Source organism: Osmerus mordax (genome assembly GCF_038355195.1).
Source record: "Osmerus mordax isolate fOsmMor3 chromosome 3 unlocalized genomic scaffold, fOsmMor3.pri SUPER_3_unloc_6, whole genome shotgun sequence".
Classification (NCBI taxonomy): Eukaryota; Metazoa; Chordata; class Actinopteri; order Osmeriformes; family Osmeridae; genus Osmerus; species Osmerus mordax.
Genome location: NW_027120328.1, coordinates 20,090 through 41,794, shown reverse-complemented (window position 1 = coordinate 41,794; position 21,705 = coordinate 20,090). Strand labels below are relative to the sequence as shown.

At 38.0% G+C, this 21,705-nt stretch overlaps 2 protein-coding genes and 1 long non-coding RNA gene across 3 annotated transcripts; all 3 read left to right on the top strand.

Moving 5' to 3' along the window:
- Positions 1 to 1,173: 1,173 nt before the first annotated feature.
- On the top strand, positions 1,174 to 1,759 carry LOC136938374 (uncharacterized). Its single transcript, XR_010875268.1, has 3 exons — positions 1,174 to 1,314; positions 1,397 to 1,550; positions 1,671 to 1,759. It is a non-coding gene; the product is annotated as an uncharacterized lncRNA (long non-coding RNA).
- Positions 1,760 to 3,109: 1,350 nt separating this feature from the next.
- LOC136938373 (BTB/POZ domain-containing protein KCTD5-like) lies at positions 3,110 to 10,243 on the top strand. Its single transcript, XM_067231664.1, has 6 exons — positions 3,110 to 3,374; positions 4,798 to 4,906; positions 5,131 to 5,222; positions 5,957 to 6,052; positions 6,814 to 6,939; positions 7,367 to 10,243. Exons 1-6 carry the CDS (start codon positions 3,153 to 3,155, stop codon positions 7,394 to 7,396), a joined length of 675 nt encoding a protein of 224 aa, XP_067087765.1. The 5' UTR covers positions 3,110 to 3,152; the 3' UTR covers positions 7,397 to 10,243.
- Positions 10,244 to 10,889: 646 nt separating this feature from the next.
- On the top strand, positions 10,890 to 14,474 carry LOC136938369 (SUMO-conjugating enzyme UBC9-B). Its single transcript, XM_067231661.1, has 7 exons — positions 10,890 to 11,014; positions 11,562 to 11,643; positions 11,820 to 11,903; positions 12,006 to 12,078; positions 12,180 to 12,289; positions 12,488 to 12,567; positions 13,955 to 14,474. The coding sequence occupies exons 2-7, from the start codon at positions 11,578 to 11,580 to the stop codon at positions 14,013 to 14,015; spliced, it is 474 nt and encodes a 157-aa protein (XP_067087762.1). The 5' UTR covers positions 10,890 to 11,014; positions 11,562 to 11,577; the 3' UTR covers positions 14,016 to 14,474.
- The last annotated feature ends 7,231 nt before the right edge of the window (positions 14,475 to 21,705 follow it).

Here is a 21,705-nt window from a genome sequence, read left to right as displayed (position 1 = left end):
TTGGTGGTGCATATTAATCTGGCTCTGGTTTTCACACTCTACTCTTTAGTAGATCTATTGCATGAAAAGGAACAAGGTAGTGCTTTACTTTATCATTGAATTACACGATGTATGAACTTTCAGTCTTAACTGTATTGTTAATTCATTTGTCATTAATGTCAATTTGATTGGGCAATATATACATACCAACTGAATTTCAATACAAACAATATGAGAGATGTTAATGTTTTTACATGATGAAAGTCAAGACTACTAGTTTTCTTGTTCATCTCCACAGATGCATGTTAATTGGAAGTCTTTGCTGATACTGTGTGAATTCTGCAGCATTATTAATTTGTCAGCAGGTACTACTGATGAAGGTAAATTCATAAATTATAAATAAGATCAATTCATATTCAAGTGCAAAATGTACATAGTGTGTAACTTGACTTTTCCTAATACTTACAGATCCAATAAATGGACTCAGCTGTACGACAGATTATCAGTTTACAATTAACTGTATTTTGAAAAGAGACACAACAGTTACCATCCAGTACTGGCTGGATTTCAAATGGATTAATGATAAAGTGGTGCATAGGTAAGTTTTGTTTTGATTACCAATATGTTTTTCAACTGAGTTCTTTATTAGAACCATTATGTGTTATTTTATTTCAAATTGAGAATACAAAAGAATGTTACAGTTCTTTGTTTGCAGAAATTATTCTTAAGGAGCTAGACCATTTTAACAGCACTGATGCTAATACCTGACTATTTAAATCTTAAAATTGACTTGCTTGCCATCTTGATAAAGCTTATTTCAATCCCCTTAATCTTTTCCCTACAGCATGTTTAAATGTCCACTTGTAAAAATAGGGGATCATCATTACAATTGCACATTTGTGACTGTAAATAAAACAAAGCGCAGATTCAGAGCATCTGACCATTTCAACGTAACGCTTTGTTATGACTCTGACTGTTATAAAAATGTTACAAAATTTCGGCCTTCAGCTAATGGTGAGTTACTTATGAGGATAATACTTGTTTTTTATTGATACATTTTTGTGTTTATGTGGGAGTGGGGGGGTGAATGTCTTTGTGATACAAAGGTCTTAGTGATAAGATTCATCAGTACGCCATACCATTTTCAATGTTTTGATCATTTAATTTATAACAAACTCTTTGTGTTCAGTTAAACCAACTGCCCCAACTGATCTCAAAGTCCAGAGCACATCTGATAGCTACAACATTTCCTGGAAAAGTGGCTATGAAAACCACATAATAAAATTGACGTACCAGATATCCATACAAAAATATCTTGACAATGAGATATATAAGGTAAAAGGTTATTCAGCAAGAGGTCAAATATTGTATTGAAGTACAGTTTTTTTTTTCAACTTTGATAAACTTTTATTTTCAGGAATTTCGTGTGTACAACAAATTTTTCTTAATGAACGCATCCAAACTTGATCCAGACCAAGAATACCTTGTTAAAGTGAGATCTAAAGCAGAATGGTATAACGAAGAGAAGAGTGAGTGGAGTATGATACGGCTAAAGACCAATGCAAAACAGGGTAAACGTGTTATTTTTCTTCTTTTTCTTGTTTCTACTGCTCACCCACACACATCTGTCCCTCCCCTGCACATTTATTTGTTGTTGTTGTGACTTTGCAGATCTGTGTTTCTTTTTGCAGCATCGAGGGGGTTCCTCAAGTTAGCATTGCCAGTGTGTTTGGTCGTTGCAGGTCTGATCTTATACAGCTTATACATTCCCATCAAAAGGTAAAGACTGTAGAACGGTAGAATCATTTCATGTTATATTTTAAGGGCACGGGAATGTGTTTATTGAGATGAAATGTCAAATAATATATAAATCCATTGTGCCATAGAATGAAGATTGAAGCTTGCTTACATGTGCCATCCCCAGCCCCCTTCTTCCAGCCTCTCTTCAAAGATTATAATGGAAATCTTAATGTAAAGTTTTTTTAATATAAGTTTTAAATATTTAAAATGTGTCTTGTGTGAGACTGTTTACATCTTAATGATATTGTCTCCACAGGACTGGCTTGCATCACAAGGGAATCTGAAGTGGATTCACGAAATAGAAGATCTCCAGACAACAAATACTTTGATTATTGAAAGTAAACCTATTAAGGAAGACCACTGCATTTTGGCAACAGCAAATACACCATTGCAAGATCAGAGTCCTTATGTTGATGCTTCTTTGATGAACTGGGTCTCTTCTAATACAAATGGGACATCTCCCACACACAGCACCCATGTTCAACCCTAGAGTTACGTTATGGAGATCATCCCCTCGCCTCCGAAGTTTGAAGCAACTAGTAAAGTTGACTCTTGATGGGAAGAATTGATGCTCAATCCTGTTAGCCCATGGCCAGAGACTCCCCGATCACTCTAAATGCCTCTGTGAGGGTTACAAAATCCTTCACATTATCCCAGAGAGTGTCATTCCTGCGGTATGTTTATGTGCAAATCGTGGTAAGCTGCAGAGTCTCTCATTTCATAACTAAGAATGTGGTCTGTCAGGTTGATGGCATGAAGATGTGTTTGCAAAGGATGTGTAAACACATGAAATAAACTAAAAATGGAGAAATATTTCTTATTTGTGAAATCGTTCCTTTACTTTATGTCCCATTTGGAAGTGTTGTCACAATGTATTTCTTCTTCAGTTGTGGTTCTCATTGATGGGCTGTCTGTGCTTTGTTTATATTGTATTTTTTTTATCCAGCTGGTCAAAGCACTATAATTGTTTTATTTAGATATAATGTAAAGGTGGATGACAGGACTGTATTTATGAAACCACTCTTATTTATTTGTGTTGAATCACTTTTTTCAGTTTGGGTTAGGAAAAGTAGACAGGAAAGTAGACAAGTCTGTAGTAGCTGTAGTTTTTTTTATTAAATTAATTGTGTTCCCGTGAGCACAGTCAGCACTCATATGTATATTTGCACTAAAAGTGAAAATACAGTGTGCAATACAGTTTTGCAGGAATATACTTGCATCAATTTTCTCTTGTCCTGGCTGGGACGGGGAGGTGTGGCTTTAGTCAGTTTGCTCACGAGCAAAGAGCTGCCTGTCTTGGAACACCAGAATACTTCCTGTTTCTATGAGGTCCTGCAAGCTCCGAGTAGCTGCAGTGTAGTGGGGGAGAAGGGATGGCGGAGAAGAGCCCTGACCTCAGCGGCTCAGTTGGACGGAGGTGTCCAGCCCCGTCTGCAGGAGAAATAACGCATTCACCTGGAATTGGAGCATCCAAATGGGTTCGTCTGAATGTTGGTGGAACGTACTTCCTCACCACGAGACAAACGCTGTGTAGAGACCCCAAATCGTTCTTGTATCGACTGTGCCAGGCAGACCCCGACCTCGACTCTGACAAGGTAGTTAATGTTAACGTAACAGTTGCTGTGGGTAGCTAGCTAGGTAATTAGAGTTTCCTAGTTAGCCATGCACAACAGTCCAGCTGGCTAAACCGTGAGTGAGCCAGTCTTCACTTTTTAGCTAGCTAACTAGATAGCCTAACCCCTGCTTTTCTAGCAGAGGCTAGCTAACAGCCAGCAGTAGTTAGCTCGAGTCATCATAGAATTGTTTCATGATGGCCATTTCAAACAACTTAGACAATGTTCACAATAAAACACAAGGTTTTTCAGCTTTGTAAATTACCCTTAGTCATATAGTCTGTTGACCGGTTATTAATAATAAATTAACAGCCATGAGCATGATTTATCTTTTGTTGTCAGATGTTTCACTTGGACTCAGGTGCCCTGTTCTGGTCAAAATGTGATTATATACATGAGAAAGTGTGTTTTTGACCATCCTATACATTTCACAAAAGGTCATCATGCATCATTTAACTGAAGGGTGACATTTACAAGTCAGCAAAGAAATTCACAAACCCTGTTGCTCGGATAATATTAACATTTGGACATGGAGGAGTAAAAAATGCCCAGCAGAAAGTTCAGAATGAGTGGAAAATGTTTCATGCATAATCACAAAGTAATTCCTAAGTTTTGATTAGGGTGGCAAAGAAATGTAGCTTTCTGTATTGATTCTAGCTAATGAAGGTGTGGGAGTGTTGAATCTAGCTCGCAGTGGGGATTCTTGGGAGATAATGAGACTTCTTAATGTCAGTGCTCCATGTTGTCCCTTTGGGAGCTGGGGGCATTAGCCACTCAACTATGTCTGGGCCAAACTCTGGAAACAGACTCATATTACTTCCCGGGCCTTGGCAAGGGATCCTAAACAACAGATCATCCAGCCACAATGTTCAGTGTAATTATGGCACTTCCGGCACTCACCTGTAATGCTGGTGCCTACAAGGTTTCAATGTGTAAGTAGAAAGTTGACTTCTAGCCAATAACTTCAACATCTCTTAAATCCTAACACCAGCGTAAATTGAACATCAGCTGGAAAGTCAGTCTCTTAGAAGAACGAACAAATAAATCTGATTGGAGTCTGTGGGGATCACAGGCTCTGCTTCCACCTTCTAGAATTCTTTTTGTAGTAACATGTAAACACCCCCTCATGCATAGACAACATAGTTCCTATACCATAAATAGCTCTTTAACCAGAGGCTACCTTTGTGAAACAACATCACACATACACACTTACATGGTCGGTCTGTATGTCAGATACATGATCAAGTGTTTTCTGCTTCCATCAACCTTGTAACAACTTAAACCTACAGTATAGCAGTAATCAACAGTTTTGGAAGGGAAAGTTTAGATCTAGCACAGATTGTCCTCATAATATTGTATGAACTCCTTTCTCATTAATATTCTTTTTTTTTTTTTTATTCTTGAGGATGAGACAGGTGCATATTTAATAGACAGAGACCCAACTTACTTCGGTCCAGTGCTCAACTATCTACGGCATGGGAAATTGGTGCTCAATAGAGGCCTTGCAGAGGAAGGTATGATGAGAATGTCCTTGATTGTTCATAGATGTGTTTGGGCCTGTCTTTCATGTCACCTTCAGATAAGTGTTCTGTTGTTGTTTCTGTGTTGCCGATCAATCTCCTTTTTATTTATGATGCTTATATTCACTAACAGCATGTTAAATGATTCCCTCATTAGTTTCAGATGCTTATTTTAAAAAACTTTCAGGATCTGTTCATGTGTAGTTTTGTTCCCGAAGGAGTACTGGAAGAGGCAGAATTCTACAATATTACCTCTTTGATCAAGCTAGTTAAAGACAAAATCAGAGAGAGGGACTGCAGAACTGCGCAGGTAAGTTTACATTGCTGATTTTGATATCACAGCGTCCCCATTTCTTTAAAATGAGGAATTAGAAAATATCTGTATAAAAAATATATAAGAATTCAACAAGGACTTCTTGATTATGCAAACGGTTCTCCCAAATTTCTCTGTTTACAGATGTTGTATTGTGGAGGGTTTCTGTTTGTGCCTCTGTGGTGCACTTCTGTTAGCTTTCTTGTGATTATAGTATTTCTTAAAATGTTGCAAAATAACAGGAATAAGAAGGAGGTGGAAACGTTCCAACTTTAAGAAACTCCCCTCAATTAACGGGGAGTGATATGTGGCAGCCTTGCATAGTTTAAATATTTGCATCAAAACAAAGAAATTGGGCAATTCTATACCTCATAACCTACTGTATATTATGACTTAAACGTCCAGTACATTTTTCCCTCTAAGAACATTTTTAAGCACATATTGCATTTCATTAATAAAGAAACCACTTTGAAACAAGCTAATACTAACAACGTTGTCACTCTGGCAGTATCTTAGCTGGAATTGCGATTCAAACAGTACCATCTGTAAACTGAGAATATGCCCACATAAAACGTAAATAAGCTTGAAAAGTATTTTTGGAAAACTAATATAACTAGTTAGGGTGGGAAAATAATAAGAAATAAATATACAGTATATGAGAAGGCAAGCACGCACAATAAATACCTGGAGCTTAGGTATAGGCTTTAACGATTGGATTGTTTTTCACACAGCTTCCTGTAAAGCATGTCTACAGAGTCTTGCAGTGCCAAGAAGAAGAATTAACACAAATGGTTTCTACAATGTCAGACGGCTGGAAGTTTGAACAGGTAGGCCTAGAGGATAAAGATGCACTGTCCGGTGTTTGTATTCGGTGAGCAAGTGCTTTAATGTAGACTTAACGCTTCAATGACAAATAATCTACAGATCATTAGTAGTTGTATAGAAAACTTTTATAGCCAGAGCAAAAATGTGTTGATTGAAGTTATTTTTCTTATAAGTCTTACAATTGTCAGACCGTGTGAGGAGACAAGAAAATGATTTTTTTAAATCCTGGAAACCATTTAAGACTCGCTGCTGTCGGGGTACAAGTTGCTAGAGTTTGATGTTGTGTTCAAAGTTGTTGCCCCCCCCCCCCCCCTTAAAATCATCAGAACACCAAGCAGTGATGCCTTTTCTGTGATATGTCTGTGAGAAGCCTCTTCCCTTGCAGATACCTTGCAGGGTGTAAAGGTCTTGCTCTGATAGTAGGAATGGGTGTCCTGGCTCCTGCCACTCACACATTTCCTTTTTTGGGAGACAGCAAGGTGACAGAATGCCAAGCATTCTGCACATGGCCTCATTTGTGAAAAGGGCGAACCGCAATACAGTCATGGTTTAGACTTGTTAGAATACAGCCATTCAACGTCCCCTACGTAAGGCATTAGTGCTATGCATTAATATTATGTACTGTACATCATTCATTAATCAGCAACTGATGAACCGATACATGATTGAGAAACGTTTTCTTTAATTGTAAGCAAACATGATGTTCATCTTTGGTCACAGTTAAGGGACTATTTGTCTCTGTTTCTCCCTTCTCTTCTCTTAGTTGGTCAGTATTGGCTCCTCATACAACTATGGAAATGAAGACCAGGCAGAATTCCTGTGTGTTGTCTCCAAAGAACTGCATAACCAATGTTATGGCACAAGCAGCGAGCCAAGTGAAAAGGCAAAGGTGAGTGCTTCCATACTGCTACATGGCGTTTACTGGTCTCACAACTTGATATGTGATGTTGAGAAACTTTTGTTCTGCTTTTTTGCATGCAACCTATAGAACACCCTAACTGCAACCTAACTGACTTTTTTTTCCACAAGTCCTTGCCTAGAATCTTAGAGCTATGGGTAAAACTGCATCCTTTCCCCTGCCTCCCCCTCCCTATGTGCCCATTATATCAAAGATTAGATGATAATTCCTCCATATTTAATGGTTTTCCCTTCCCTTACATATCTTCTCTAGTGTATGGATGTTCTCTATTGCTTTTGTGCTGTTACTGTTCATGTTTTGTGACTCCAGAAGCTAACCTGCTCCTCATTGTTGTGGCATTCACTCTATACTTTTCATGTAATACATAATTTTTATGTTAATCTACCATTGTTTTCAGATTCTTCAAGAACAAGGTTCTCGAATGTAAAGAGACTGCAATCCTTTTGTAAAAACATGATTATTATTTGGATATAAACAAAACACGAAACACATATACACAAAACACATCACAATCTAGAGGAACTTTCTAAGGAACATCATGGTAGGCTGATGAAGTCAGCTTTCTTTTTTCTACACACACCAGTAATGTGCACAACTAAGTGTTAATTGACTGTTTTGACTACTTAGTGGTGTAGATTGATCCCAGATGGAAAGAAGGACCTAACAGCCTTATCAGTGTGATGGAGAGAAAATAGACATGTCATTTATAAAAACCTGCGCAAGGTAATCTACTACATCTAGCTGGTCCATCATTTACTCAGGGTTTCTGCTAGTATTTTCGAATATTCACCAGGAAACATAATGCATACAACTAGGAGGGAATCGTTAAACTTCAGTTCAAGAAATTAACTTGAAGAAAATCAATTAGATTTGTACTCTGTATTAATTTGGTGTTTGACAAATCCATATTAGACTTTTTTGGTTTTTATATATCTATGAAAATGAGATTATTTGTCCACTTACACATAGCCCAATGGCACAGAATCTTATGTTATGGAAAGGGGACATTATCATCTGTTTTTACCTGTTATTTTAAGAGATTGACGATATATGATTGGGAGATGCAGGATGTAGAAGTCTTCCATTGTAGGGTTCTTGGTGTACTCAATGGATTGCCTTGAAACTGGAACATTCTTGTATTTTAGAGTATTTTACCTTAAAGGCAGGGAAGGTAATGTTTCTGAGAAGCACTTTTTGTCATATTTGCAGAAATAAACTTCACATCCTGATAGCAATCAATAAATTAATTGCTCTGACGATAAACAAAAATATATATCAGATATCTGTGACCATTGCAGGACTGTAATAAACACGACCAATCATCGCATTCAGACCGAATGCAATGATTTGACGACCAATGATCTTACCTACCTACCTGCACGCAGTCTGCCTATGCACTCATTGCAGTAGTCAGACAGCACGTTCATGTGTTTTTGGGAGAGTAGCTTTGAAGGGAGGGAGTGGGATATTTTCGGTTGAATATTATTAATAGGTATTTGTTAAACTGTATGTGGAACCCATTTTACTTGCCAATTTTAATATAACCTTCGCCTCTTTGTCTCAATATTAATTGCAAGCCTTATTTGTTTACTTAGTTTACTTTTAAATAGTTGTTATTATTTGCAAAGCTTTTGTCTTGGATTTGGGCAGTTAACTTCAATATTAGGGCAGTGACTGTTTGTGGCAGGTTCTACCAAGCAAATAATTGATATTATGCATACATGTATCACACCTGTGTTGGAAACATAGTTTTGAAGCACTAATCCTTCTGCATGATTCACCACAGTGTTTTTCAATAACACCCGTATACATTCAATCAGTCATTTGACTGGTTTTGGACTGGCAGTGTACAAACATTTAAGGTTAAAGCTGCAGCACACAATGGCTTTACCATCACTAATAGCTTTCACATATCCTGCTTATTGACAATATATACAGTACAATTTTGGTGTAGAACATGTTGCCTTTGTTTGATGACCAAATCAATATCAATTCGAACTGAATTACATAAATATGTGGTCAGGGACTTGGAAACTATTTAGGTAATTTTAATATATCTACAAGCCTTTGTTTGTACATTGAGGAGAAAGTCTGATAATATACTGTATGATGTTGTCTCATAGCATGTTTTTTTTCTTCCTTACACACTAAGGGCTTTCAATAGTGGAATACAAGCTATAATCTCTACAGAGGTCAATTTAACCATTGTTATTGCCTGATCAAGGTAAAGTTTACGTGTAGTGTTTTATAATCTTGATCTTACATGTTTACTTACCTTGCCATTTTGACACCACCCTCAAATTTGGCTGGTTGGAAGATCTGCATATTTGTATATTTACATATCCCAAATAGTTGCTGTCAGCCATGTATCAACACAACTAGTAATAAGTTTTTGAATATTTTTTGATGACAATTATATTTACTCGTCACCGAGTGTCTTGTGGTGACATGTGCCTCTAGTGTCCATGAGGCACTTCAGTGCATTTGCAATGGGTGTGTTACTGATGCTCATATTTTTCAGGGTCAACTTTTGATGAGTAGTGACCACCCAGCAGTAGCTTTTCAGAGTATGGCGTTACAGGAGCTATCAGTTATTGCATGTGTCGTCTACTGCATGATTAAACTGATGCACCCTATTGGGTCCTCTTCAGCTCTGCAGGACACCACCTCATTTTAGATAGGTCTGACTGTTCTTCTTAGGAAGGGCCCATGGTAGACACAAGCATGTTCTTTCCTCCAGCTGCTGTGGATGTCTTAACAGAACGTTTTTCAAACTTTCCATTAATCTGTAAAACATTTAGAAAAAGAACAATTATGCTTTGCTCCACTTTATCACTGCTGTTCCTATTTAGTATCTTTCTAGATGTTTGTACATGTATTTTATATACTCATGTATATACACAATATGAAAAATGTTTTGACAAGTAAAAATTCGAAACGATGTTAAAACATGGTTAAACTTAATAAATGTAAATTAATTAACAAAGTGTTTGGAAGTTTTTCCCGAGACTGGTTTAAACGGCTGACCTTGATGTTACAGTATGCTACAACTTGATATTAACATCAACGTTTATGTTACAACAAATATTTATTGAAGTTAATAAGTATGTCAAATTAGTTGTTTTTTTTAATTGTATGATAAATGCAACGACATTAGTAATGATGAAAATGATGAAGTATTTCTCTATGGCTCTGGGCTAAACCGTTGTGACTTTGTGTTAGTTTACACAGCAACAATTGTAATAACCTTCCAGCTACCTACTGAAATAAAACATCCACCTTAAATACAATCTTTTTCTTAGTTATTTCATCAGTAATATTGTCTTGGATTTTCTGTATCGCTCTGAATAATATTGTCAGGGCTCTTCAAGTTTGGGGATTTCAGTCACATAACATCCATGCTAGAGTAAAAATTATGTGGACTAGCCTACTAGACAAATGTTCATAGTAGGGAAAAGAACATTGGAGTTCGGTGTCCCACACATTACCCTACGTTCTCTTTTTGCCACGTCTTTGAACTTTTGAACACTTCGATAAATGTAGCCTAATCATTTCATTGTCTTTACCAATCCACATATACAAACTGTTATTGTGGGTACATTTTAATAAAACATTATTTGGGGTAATTATACCTGATTCAAAATAAGGAACGCGGGAGTTTTGCAACTGGATCAGTTAATTAGTGAAATCGTTTTCAGGCAGAAGCAATCGGTATATGGGTACGTTCCGTTCCTAAATTGTGTTTCCTCCTATGTGTTCTTGTTTTCTCGGTATAGATCTGATTACATTTGATTGGCATACATTTTATGATTAAATGCAGTCTGGTTCGTTGCTGTATTTGTGGTAGATCTGCGAACGAAAGCAAATAAAGGTTCGCGCAGGGTGGACATTTGCGCAACGTAACGTGTGCTTGGTCTTATTTAGACTGGGATAAATTCTGTTTCAGGAGGAGGGAAACTTCGTAAGCCTGGCAAGCAAATTGTGGCCAAATTTGACGCCATCTGTTATCATCACATAAAAAAAAACAGTTTTAGTCATACTGAAGGTGAGTGTTGATCTTTTAAGAACCCTCTACGTGAAAATTAAACGTTAATCGGTAAGTTTCTTTGCTTTTGCCTGCTTTTTCAGTCAACAACAGCCAATACGCTAGGAAGCTCGTACAAGCTAACTGGCTAGGTAGCCAACTGCCGGCTAACTAGCCTATATATACAATTGTTATGAATGGCTAGAGATTGCTAGCTAGCCATCTTGCTTGTAGCTGGATAGTTACCTGGCTACATAGAAGTGACTGACTGGCTAGCTGTCCTACAATTGGCAGGCTGAGTTAGCTAGTGTGGCCCTAAAACTGGCTGGCTAGCTAGGAAAATAGGCTGGCCTGCTAGCTAGTCCAGACGTTATACTAGTAGCTGCTTTGTGGACATCTCTCAAACTTATCAAGGCAGTCAGAAATATCTACCCTTCACTGCTACTGAAAAGTAAAGTTGCATTATTGACCAGATGGCAAATTTATTTATTGCTCTCAGAAACTGGTTTGTGTACGGGTTTCCCCGGTTTCTTTATTGAATATTGCATAATACTTTGTTTTGATTTAGGAAGCAACAAGAAGTCATGTCTGGTATAGCCTTAAGCCGCCTTGCTCAAGAAAGGAAGGCCTGGAGAAAGGACCATCCCTTTGTAAGTATTCAAATCTTTGCAGGACACCCCACTTTGTGAAAAAGCGGTATATAGCCTACTTCGTGAGTTGTATTTCTCCTCTACTGTTGCTTGTTGGAACTGTGGGCCTAACTTGATCTTGATGCTCTGAACATTGCCATGATATTACATTTGGTAAAAGACATGTCCTTCACTAGGGTTTTGTTGCTGTCCCAACAAAAAACCCTGATGGAACAATGAACCTGATGAACTGGGAGTGTGCCATTCCTGGTAAAAAGGGGGTAAGACTTGATGGAAAGCCGCAACCAAATTGTGTGGACAGCTTTTAAATGGGCAATGGCTTTTTCCAGGTACTTTTTCACAAAGTTTGTTTTTTAATTTAGACGCCATGGGAAGGAGGGCTGTTCAAACTGAGAATGCTCTTCAAGGATGATTATCCTTCCTCTCCTCCAAAGTGTACGTTTCTTTTCTTTTAATGATTTAACTTTTTACATGAGCACTAATCCTACATGCATGTAACATTTCATGTAACTAATTACCCAGGTTGTCTTTTGCAGGCAAATTTGAGCCTCCCTTGTTCCACCCAAATGTGTATCCGTCAGGCACTGTCTGCCTATCGATTCTAGAGGAGGACAAAGACTGGAGGCCGGCCATTACTATCAAACAAGTACCCATCTGGAGTTAATTTTTTTCAAGATGCGCAGATCTTTCTGTTGGAAAATCCAGTTTGAGTAGTTATTTATGTTTAACTGTCCTTGCTTTTGCCTTGTCAAAATGTTGTGCAGCAGAGGGCAGCAAAGATTCATGTTCTGGATATTCATCCCATGTGAGAATTTTAAGGTTGCCATTCTGCCTTCATCAACAGATATTGTTAGGAATCCAAGAGCTCCTAAATGAACCAAATATCCAAGATCCGGCACAAGCAGAGGCATACACGATTTACTGGTAAGTCTTAGTTAGCAGTTGACTTATCCATAGGCAACAAATCTATGTATCAGTAATTTTGATTTCAATGTTTGTAAACGGGATGTAATGCAAACTGGGGCCTGTTCCATAAAGACCGCTCAAAAAAGCTTGAGATTAAACTCCCAAACCTGACTTGAATTAACCTAACAAGTCAGTCGGGGCAAAATCTTTTCCATAAAGGCCAATTGTAGTTCATGCAATCCGACTAATTCAAGTCAATTGCGGGTGCACCCTATTCTTAAGCAGCCTGAGAGGTAAACATAGATCCTATCAATCCACCATGGCAAAGCGCAATGTTCATGATCATGTGACTTATTCCGAAAGAATGTTCTTTCATCCACCACTTCATCAGAAAAAAATGACACGCCATGATTGACATGAATGATGGGCTACGTAGGTCGAGGTCCTTTTTATTTTTATCGACCTTAACTTCATTGATAAAGGTTTTAAAAGGCATCACACCAGAAAGTTTGTGGTGAATCATTGTTTTCCCGTTGGGTCAGTGAACGTCTGGTTAAGCAAAAACACGTGCTAAGCCTGACAGTTAGCCTGCCCCGGACCAGGTCAGTTTCGCAGCATAAGTTGCCATAGTAACTGAGTTTGAACTACGTTGAGCTGGCTTTATGGAACCGAATGAACTGGAACAGGACCCCGGTTGGGTTTCATTCAGATTTATTTTATTTACATGTTTATTTTTTAAAGCACTTAGAGAAACTACTTGCATGTGACCATCACTATCACTAAATGAATGCTCATTCTAAATAAGGTGCCCACACACTTACTTGGGTACAGTCATCTAAACAAGGCCAACAATATAATTACTGGTTGCATTCAAATATTTAATTTCATTGTTTGGTATGCATGTAAACACCATGTTTAATTTTGAGATCTTATTGTAGTGGGTTCAGAAAATGATTAAGCATAGTTCATCCTAACGCAAGCTGTGTAGGGGAAGAGAATGATTGTACCTTTTTGTATTTATCTTTTGCTATAAATATGTATTCAAAAAATGATTATGGTACTAATATCATATTCATCAACATGGAGGGCAGAGATTTGAAACCTGAGATCAAACTTCTATATAAAATGTGGTCGCAGGATGACAATTGAATGTCTAATGTCCCTTTTTGTAGGATACACAACTGTGTTCATACCTCTTTACTATATATGGGAGAGGACAAGGAGGCTTTCTAGCTATGAGTTATACCCATGCGGGTCATGTACTGAGATTGAGAGGTTTAATAGCTGAAGTTTGTGTGGGAGTTTTCTGTAATATTTCATTGAGTCCCAGAAATGGTAGAGACTCCTGACCTTGATTCATGTGAAATGTATAACCTGTCCTGCATCTCATCAATTTCCCTTTCAGCCAAAACAGAGTGGAATATGAAAAAAGGGTTCGAGCACAGGCCAAGAAGTTTTCCCCGTAAGCTTCAATACTTCACGTCAAAGGATTGCTCATGTTTTTTTGTGTCTGCTCTTTTTGGTCTTTAAAACTGTCCATAGCAAACCTTTTTGTGCTGGACTTTCTTTTTTTTAACTGAATGTTTTGTGCCATTTTTCTGTCCTTAAACATTCACCATACTGATCTGCCCCTTTAAACTTTTTGATTTGGAGGTATGGGATATGAGGTGAAATGTATCACCATAATGGATTTGCCGGACTCCCATCTGTGGTTTTTTGAAAAGACTGAATGAGATCAATGGATGGGAGCATCCACTTCTATACATTGTCCAACTTAATGTATTCAATAAATTAACGGTTGTCTGCCTATATGCTAAACTTTTTTTATAGTAATAATAGGCAAGACAACCATAGTAAGTTCAGCAGTTAACTAAATCACAAGTCTTTGTTTGAAGTATTTAGAGTAAATAAAAAATGTTTATACAAAGTGTTAAAGCATACAGATACATTCCATCATATCACACTGTATTGTATTATCAGATGATCAAGCTTATGAACAAACTTTTTAGATATTGAATGTTATGAGGACTGTCAACATGGATACTGAACAGGATGTTGCAAAAATTCAGCAGAATTCATCCTCCATGTGACAATACTGTTATCTTCTACGACCGTGTACATCCAAATATGTATGCATACAGTATCTGTATTTTGTATGGGAAATTTGGCAAACTTGTGGTATATTACTGAAATGGATGAGGAAGCCCTAATGTGCTGAGCCCCTTGAGTGAGACAGGTTTCTTAATGTTTTTACTGTCATATGATTCAAGTGTACCGTCTGAATTCAATTTTAAGCGTTGTTCACATTCCTTCTCCTGAAGTGTGATGTCAAGCTGTTCCACAAAAAAACATGTGTTTTTTTGTTTTTAACTTGACATTAGTATTTAATTGTCATCCCTACTTGCTTCCCTGTTAAGTGTTGACTAATCATAGATGTGGAGGCCTAGCTTTATTTGACATTTAGATTTATTTTTTTATATTGACTTGTTTTATTCAACTCTTGGAGGCTGAGTCCATTTAATCTTAATGTTGAAAAAATCTAGACTGGATGAGTAGATCTAATTTCTTTTGACTTTACTGTCCAGTACATTGACAGGGTCATAGATAGTAATTAAAAGCTGTCTGATAGTTTAAGAGGATGGTCATGCTCTTGGAGGTTATCTATGTTCCCAGGGCCCATATGTTTCCCCTATTCAATGTTCAATAGAACACATTAACTCTCCTATTGTTTTCAGGTCAAATTGAACCTGTCATGATAGAAATATTGCATAAGTAAATATCAAATTTATTGGAATAAGGTTTCAAAAGTGCTATAGAGACGCAATGAAACCAATGGTTAACGTTTGATTTTGATCAATTTAGGTCTAACACTGCTCTGGGGACTGAAGTGGGAAACTTGAGACCCTGGGCCCATAGGAATGACTCCCATCCTGTAGTAGAGCGTCTTGCACTTTCATTTGCTTTTCCTCAACAATCAACCTCTACCTCACCATCCTGCCCCACTGTGTTATGACTCATAACCCCAAATATTCAGTAAGCAAGTGTAACACACTTGGTTTTGAGGCAATGTTAAGACAATTGTATTAGTTATGTAATTTGTTTGAGGTTGTGTGTAAGACACTGATGAATTGTCTCCGAGAGGAACTCCTCACTCATACCTCATAGCTTGTCTGATTGCTAACTGAGCGCAGCAGGTGAAATACAATTAGCACACAATGCAAATTACAGGGTTCGCAATGCAAATTAAATCATTAGCACTGTCATCAACATCAGGCTATACATCCTGTTTTGTTGCAATTTTTCTGAAGAAAACAAATCAGGGTTGAAATGATCATGGAGATGTTTATCAGGCTGGGTGATTTGAATATGGATCACACCCAGATTGTCAAAATGTGAAGTGATTCTGTATTATAGTAATCTGAAGAGAATCATAAAAAAATAAGGTTTTCCATCTGCACTTGCACTAGGAGTCTTGTTTAAGAAATATATATAAAAAAATCTGTGCCACAGATACTTCAAACAATTCAAGCCAGCTGGGGCGGTTCACTAATGATGTGTCCATGGAAACGGTGCGGAGGGTCACCCAGTGTCTTTCCACTGAGCACAGCGAAGTCTTCAACCTTCTTTGTGGATTTTGTCTAAAGGGTAGCTAGCTGACAAGGCATACAGTTAAGAGGACAAGCAACAGCTTGGGGGGTAGGGGGGAATCATTTTCTGTTGCAGGCTGTGCAGGCTTTTATGTGATGAGAGTTTGTGTATGATAATGATATAAACATGCAATTGTGAGGTTCTCTGATCGAGGAGTTCCTGACACAGCAGACAAATGAGGTCCATGCCTAGAAGGGCTGTTAACAACACGGAACACTGTTTAATCAAACTGCAACTTGGAGGTTAGTGAATTGCAAGTCGTGTAAAATCCAGAAACACAATTTCTGTTTTGAAGAAGGAAAAAAAGCTATTATCTGAATTGCTTGTCAGCCGTACACTGTAGTCTGACCACAGACAAAAGGGAAGAACATTACTGTAATTCCCTGGGGGGGATGTGGTAATGCTGCAAGTGAAAAACTCTTGCCAGTGTCTCAGTGAAATGTGTTGAAACGTAGGCCTAATGGGGTTTATATGGCGTTTGAGTACAGAATATCCTTTATTTCAGATTCACAACTCTAAAGAACAGAGTGAATTACGTAATCCGGCGTTCCTTAAGCAGGTCAATTAAAGTGAAAACCCTATCGGGAACTTCTAATCACTTGGGATCTTTGGGTTTGTCTATGTATAAGTGGTTCTATTTGGTAAGTGTCACTCCTGTGCCGTGAAATGGTGCCTGACTGGAGCTTTTGTTATTGTCTGTGTGTGGAATCATTTCTGCGCTTAGAGAGGCACCTCACCCCAGCACCCGCGTAATTAATGTGTCCGTGCCTATTTATAGCATGTGTACGCGTGCACGTACGTACGTGCGTGACAACCGAGAAATGAGTAGAGTGGGGGTAGTGTATAGTATTTGACAGCGTGGGGTGGTGCACCTCTCCACCTGCTGATTTGTATCATAAGCTATAGACCTTGTTTCCATAACATTATCACTATCACTCGACATTATACGATTTTATAGAAAAATAAACAAGATCTGCATAGGCCTACTCAAACACTTTACCTTGAACTTATTACATGAAATGTAGGCTAAGCTTTGAGAATGTAATTATTGCAATGCCGAATCTCCGAGACCATTAAGGAAATCACTGAATAAACAACACAATCATCAATAATAATAATCAACCTCTGGAGTTGCTAATGCCAGTTGTACGGTAAGAATTCGGAGAATCAATTAGTCTATACTAAAGGCTGCCAATCTGTGATGGAGTTGGTCAATTGTGCAATCAACCTTATAGGCCAACAAAAGTGGTCCCAATAACAAATAAAGGGTAACACGTGTAGGCAGGTGTAGCCTATACGGTCAGTAGCTTTAATTATGTCCTTCGGAGTATTTCGAGTAGGCCTACCTATGTAGTGTGTGAACATAACTGCACACACAGTAGAGTTCAATAACTGGCAAATGAGGGTAACCTTTCTTAGCAGGGTTGTTATACGACATCCCTCAGCAACAGCTAGAGGAAGATGAAGTGCTGCACTTCCTATGACCATATTCGGTTAGTACCGCTGATGCGGGAGCATCAGTAGCCTAGACAGCTCGGTGAAAAATGAGCGCGTTTTATTTCCATCAAATACAATAAATTAACGTTTATTGCAGTAGTTTATTTGCTCCTATCATTTTTGAGAATACGCTGTCAAGCCTTGAACGTCGATTGGTTTTTGTTAAAGGAACTCAAAAGCACCCGACAACAACAACATTTGCAAACTGTGAATGAGAAAGCTACAGGTGAGAATGATTTTATATCTATCTGAAATATCCTAACTTTGCTAGAATCATAATTGAATCTTATTTTAAAACGTAAAAATATAATTAATATATCATCGTTGGCATTTTTTTTACTTAAAGGGAACATTCAACGATTCTACCTGTTGATTTTTCTTCCCCGCATTCATAGCAAGTTCGGGGAATGATGAAATGTCAATGGTTTATTTGATTAAATGACTGGAAGGGCAGTGGTCACTTTTGAGTGATCAGTCGCATTTCGAAGTTTCTTCCATTCAAATATAGGCTAATTAACAAATCTCCCATAGGCCCTCTAAAGTGATTACAATAGTTTCCTTTAACTTCCATTGCTAAACATATGCATATGCTAAACATAATGTTTTTTTAAGCCATTTAATGAGGATGTTAAAGCTATGTTAGTTTTGCCTGCACAACTTAAATCATAGGCTTAACAGGGAAACAGAGCTGTTATTCTATGTTCTTTTAGGTAGCATAAGGTAAGAGAGGTTGAATACATTTTGAAACTTGTTTGGCAAAGAAACAAGCATATGGTATAGATACACATTTAGTTTAAACATACAAAGACTACAGACACATCATTTTTCTGTATGATGTTAGAATGTCTTAACAGCCTTGGATACCGTTATTTAGAAACCTAATCAGAAGGACAGTACATGTTTGTAATCCCAGATGTTGACCAATGAAAGAGAATTCCTCATCAACCATCCTCTAATTGTCATAAAGCATACATTAATTTACAAAGTGTAGGTATGGGTATGTCATTTGTTGTTGTCTTGGAAACAGCCTTACCATCTTATGACGAGTCAAATATATAGTGTGCGTTATAAAAAGCCTTTCTTGCAACCCACAAATTTAGCAATACTTTCTGTAAATACAAATTGGAGGTTAGTTACACAGCATTGTAAGCTTTGAGTATAATCCACTAGAAGGCTTACATTCATAATGTTAATGCTCTTTAAATATATATGGATGGGAACATGTTCTAGCTCTTGAGTGACCATTAGCCACTAAACCTAGAAGTGTTAGAAGAAAAATGCATCAACCTCAATCTGCGACATCCAGTATACCAATGATCACTGTTTAATGAAGATTTATATACCCTATGAATTCGTATTTTTCTCCCTTCCTATTTGTCTCCCTAGAGCATCAAGAGACTTCTATGGCTGTTGTCTTTTTCAATGTGTGTTGTTATATCACAGTGGTTAATCAAAATCAATTACAAGAACATTTAATATCAATAATAATCAATGTGTTTTTATTTAGCAGACGCTTTTCAGAAAGTCATATTTCAAATGACTTTCTGAACACCTAATCTCTTAAAATGTTATCGTTAAAATGTAGCTGTATGTAGCATGCTACTGAAGAGAAAGACACAGGTCAGTGTAGAGGTTTGTTCTATATCGGGGGAAAACCCTGCCCCATCCAGGTTGACTGACGGGTAAAATCCTCATTGTTTGTTTTCACTGCTTGTGAGCTTCTTCTTGAACACTACTCAGCAAACAGTGTTAAGCTCCGCCTTTCTGAAAGTCGCTGACATTCAAAGGACCATAATGGTGATTGATGGAATTAAATATATTAATGGTTTGGATATTGGCAGTGGTATACCTACTAGTGGTTTGTCAACTTGATATACAATAGGTTTAAGGAGAGTGGACCAAAAGATAAATCTTTATAATTTTCTGTCTTTTACGTATAGTAACATTTAGCTCTTTGAACATTTGAATTTGTATCAATTGTGTTGACTACTTTCCTCATGTGGCTTGTTTTCTTTATGCTTTTGTTTAGACCATTTACTATGCACTTATCATGCACTGAAGCTGTATGTAGAGAGTTGTTGTTGTTGGGAACCTAAATAGCCCTCGTCATCTGGCTGTAGCTGCTTCTGCTGCCAGACCACACTATGGCTGTAACAATGCAACAAGTGTCCTACACATTATCCAAGCCAAATAACTCTCAGCTCAAGAATTGGTTTTTTCCCCTCCCATCTGAAATGCAAAATGTCTGCCTGTGTCTTGTCATCCCTGACATAAACGCTGATTGGAGTAGCTGATTGTCATGCTGGATATGTGTTGGAAATGAGCTGCTGTGAAACCCCTGCATTGTCTTCTTGTTTTTATCAGAGCCTGAAGGGGGATTATGTCCCTTATCTGTACATGCAGACTGATTACTATGATCGTTCTCCCTCTTTGTGGGATCCTCTCTTGTCAGCTGAAATGTCCATATTGGCTTGGTGTGAAGTGTCTGTCTTCAGAGTCACAAAGCCTTGTCCTTCAGATCATCAGTGTGTGATGGACATACATTAATTGGGTAATCAGGCCTTGTCACATCAATAAGGTACAGCATTCCCCCCCTCCCCCCCATGATTTTCTTTACATATGGTTTGCGTTAGAATACTCTTCAGATATCAATCGTATGGCCTCAAACAATTGATTAATCAAGAAGACCAAAACAAATAGCTCATCGACATTCATAAGTCACCAGTGGAGGGAGTCGCACAATCATGTCCTTGTGTTGTTTCACTACAACTGATTATGTAGAATTGAATTATGATACATCCGAAGGTCAAAATATGTTATTCAATTACAATTATTTTATTATCAGGTTGTTATTGAAAGCCACTGGACACTTTTCTTTCTCCAAACTATGGTTCTGAAAAGAATATTGAAGAACAAAGTTAATACATGTTGAAGTCTTGTAGACATGGCAAACAAATGTTTTGATATCATATTCTGTCTGAGAAGAAAAAGAAAGGCTTATTTGGTGTGGCTGAGACTTTGTGGTGACATTGATGGAGATATTAGAAATGTTTCTAAGATTTCATTTCATGGAGAACAGTAGGTTAATCAATGTATATGAAATAAATCTGCAGAATAAGATTCCACAGATGGGAGGAACTATTCTGACAAGTATGAATCATAAATCTAGCTTTATCTCCTGACAGAATTGGTTTTGATATGAGGGCGTCTCAAGATTGAGACCTCATGCCATTCTGGTGTTCTGAATTTCTGACAAAGCAGTCATGCACTACTTAAGTCACCCTATATATTGAGTTGAGCAACTGGGGCTGTATACTAAACTGTTGTTGTGAGTCAATGTGAAGGGGGGAAAAGATTGCTATAATAACAGCAAGAGTGTTCTTGGGAGAATGTACCTGGATTCACTACCACTCTTCCTGCACTGTTACCATAGAGACCCCCTCATCCCTACAGTAAGGAGCCTTTGGCTGCCTGGCTCTGGCTTTCACAGGAGAGAGGCATGGGCCTCCATGGAGAAGCTCAGGCACCCATGGAGACGACAGAGAGAGAGGCATTCACTTGGCTATGACAGTGTTTCCTTGGCAGCCAGTGCCCCTGTGTACAGTGGCACGTCTGCTTTTGTCACCAGGGGTTGATGACTGAGACAGTGACGACCAGTTGGGAGTGAGTCATTTTTAATTGAAATGAGCTCACCTGGGAAACGGATGCTTTGTAATCCCTGTTAACTGTCCCCAGTCAAAGTTGCAAAATACACGGGTACAGTAGCAGTTCGATAGAATTCCCAAACAGGGACTCAGTCATAGTCATGACTCAAAGTAACCTTCCTCACAGTAGCATAAGGATATACCTGTATGCAGCAAACATAAATGCATGATCAGACCCAAAACTGAGACTTTTCTTTACACTACTAGATGTGCCGTCGGTAAGTTGAATGTGTGTGATGCCGTGAGACGGAAACAGATCCTCTAATCATGTGGGAAGATTATGCTAATTACGTTCATTGGATTCACG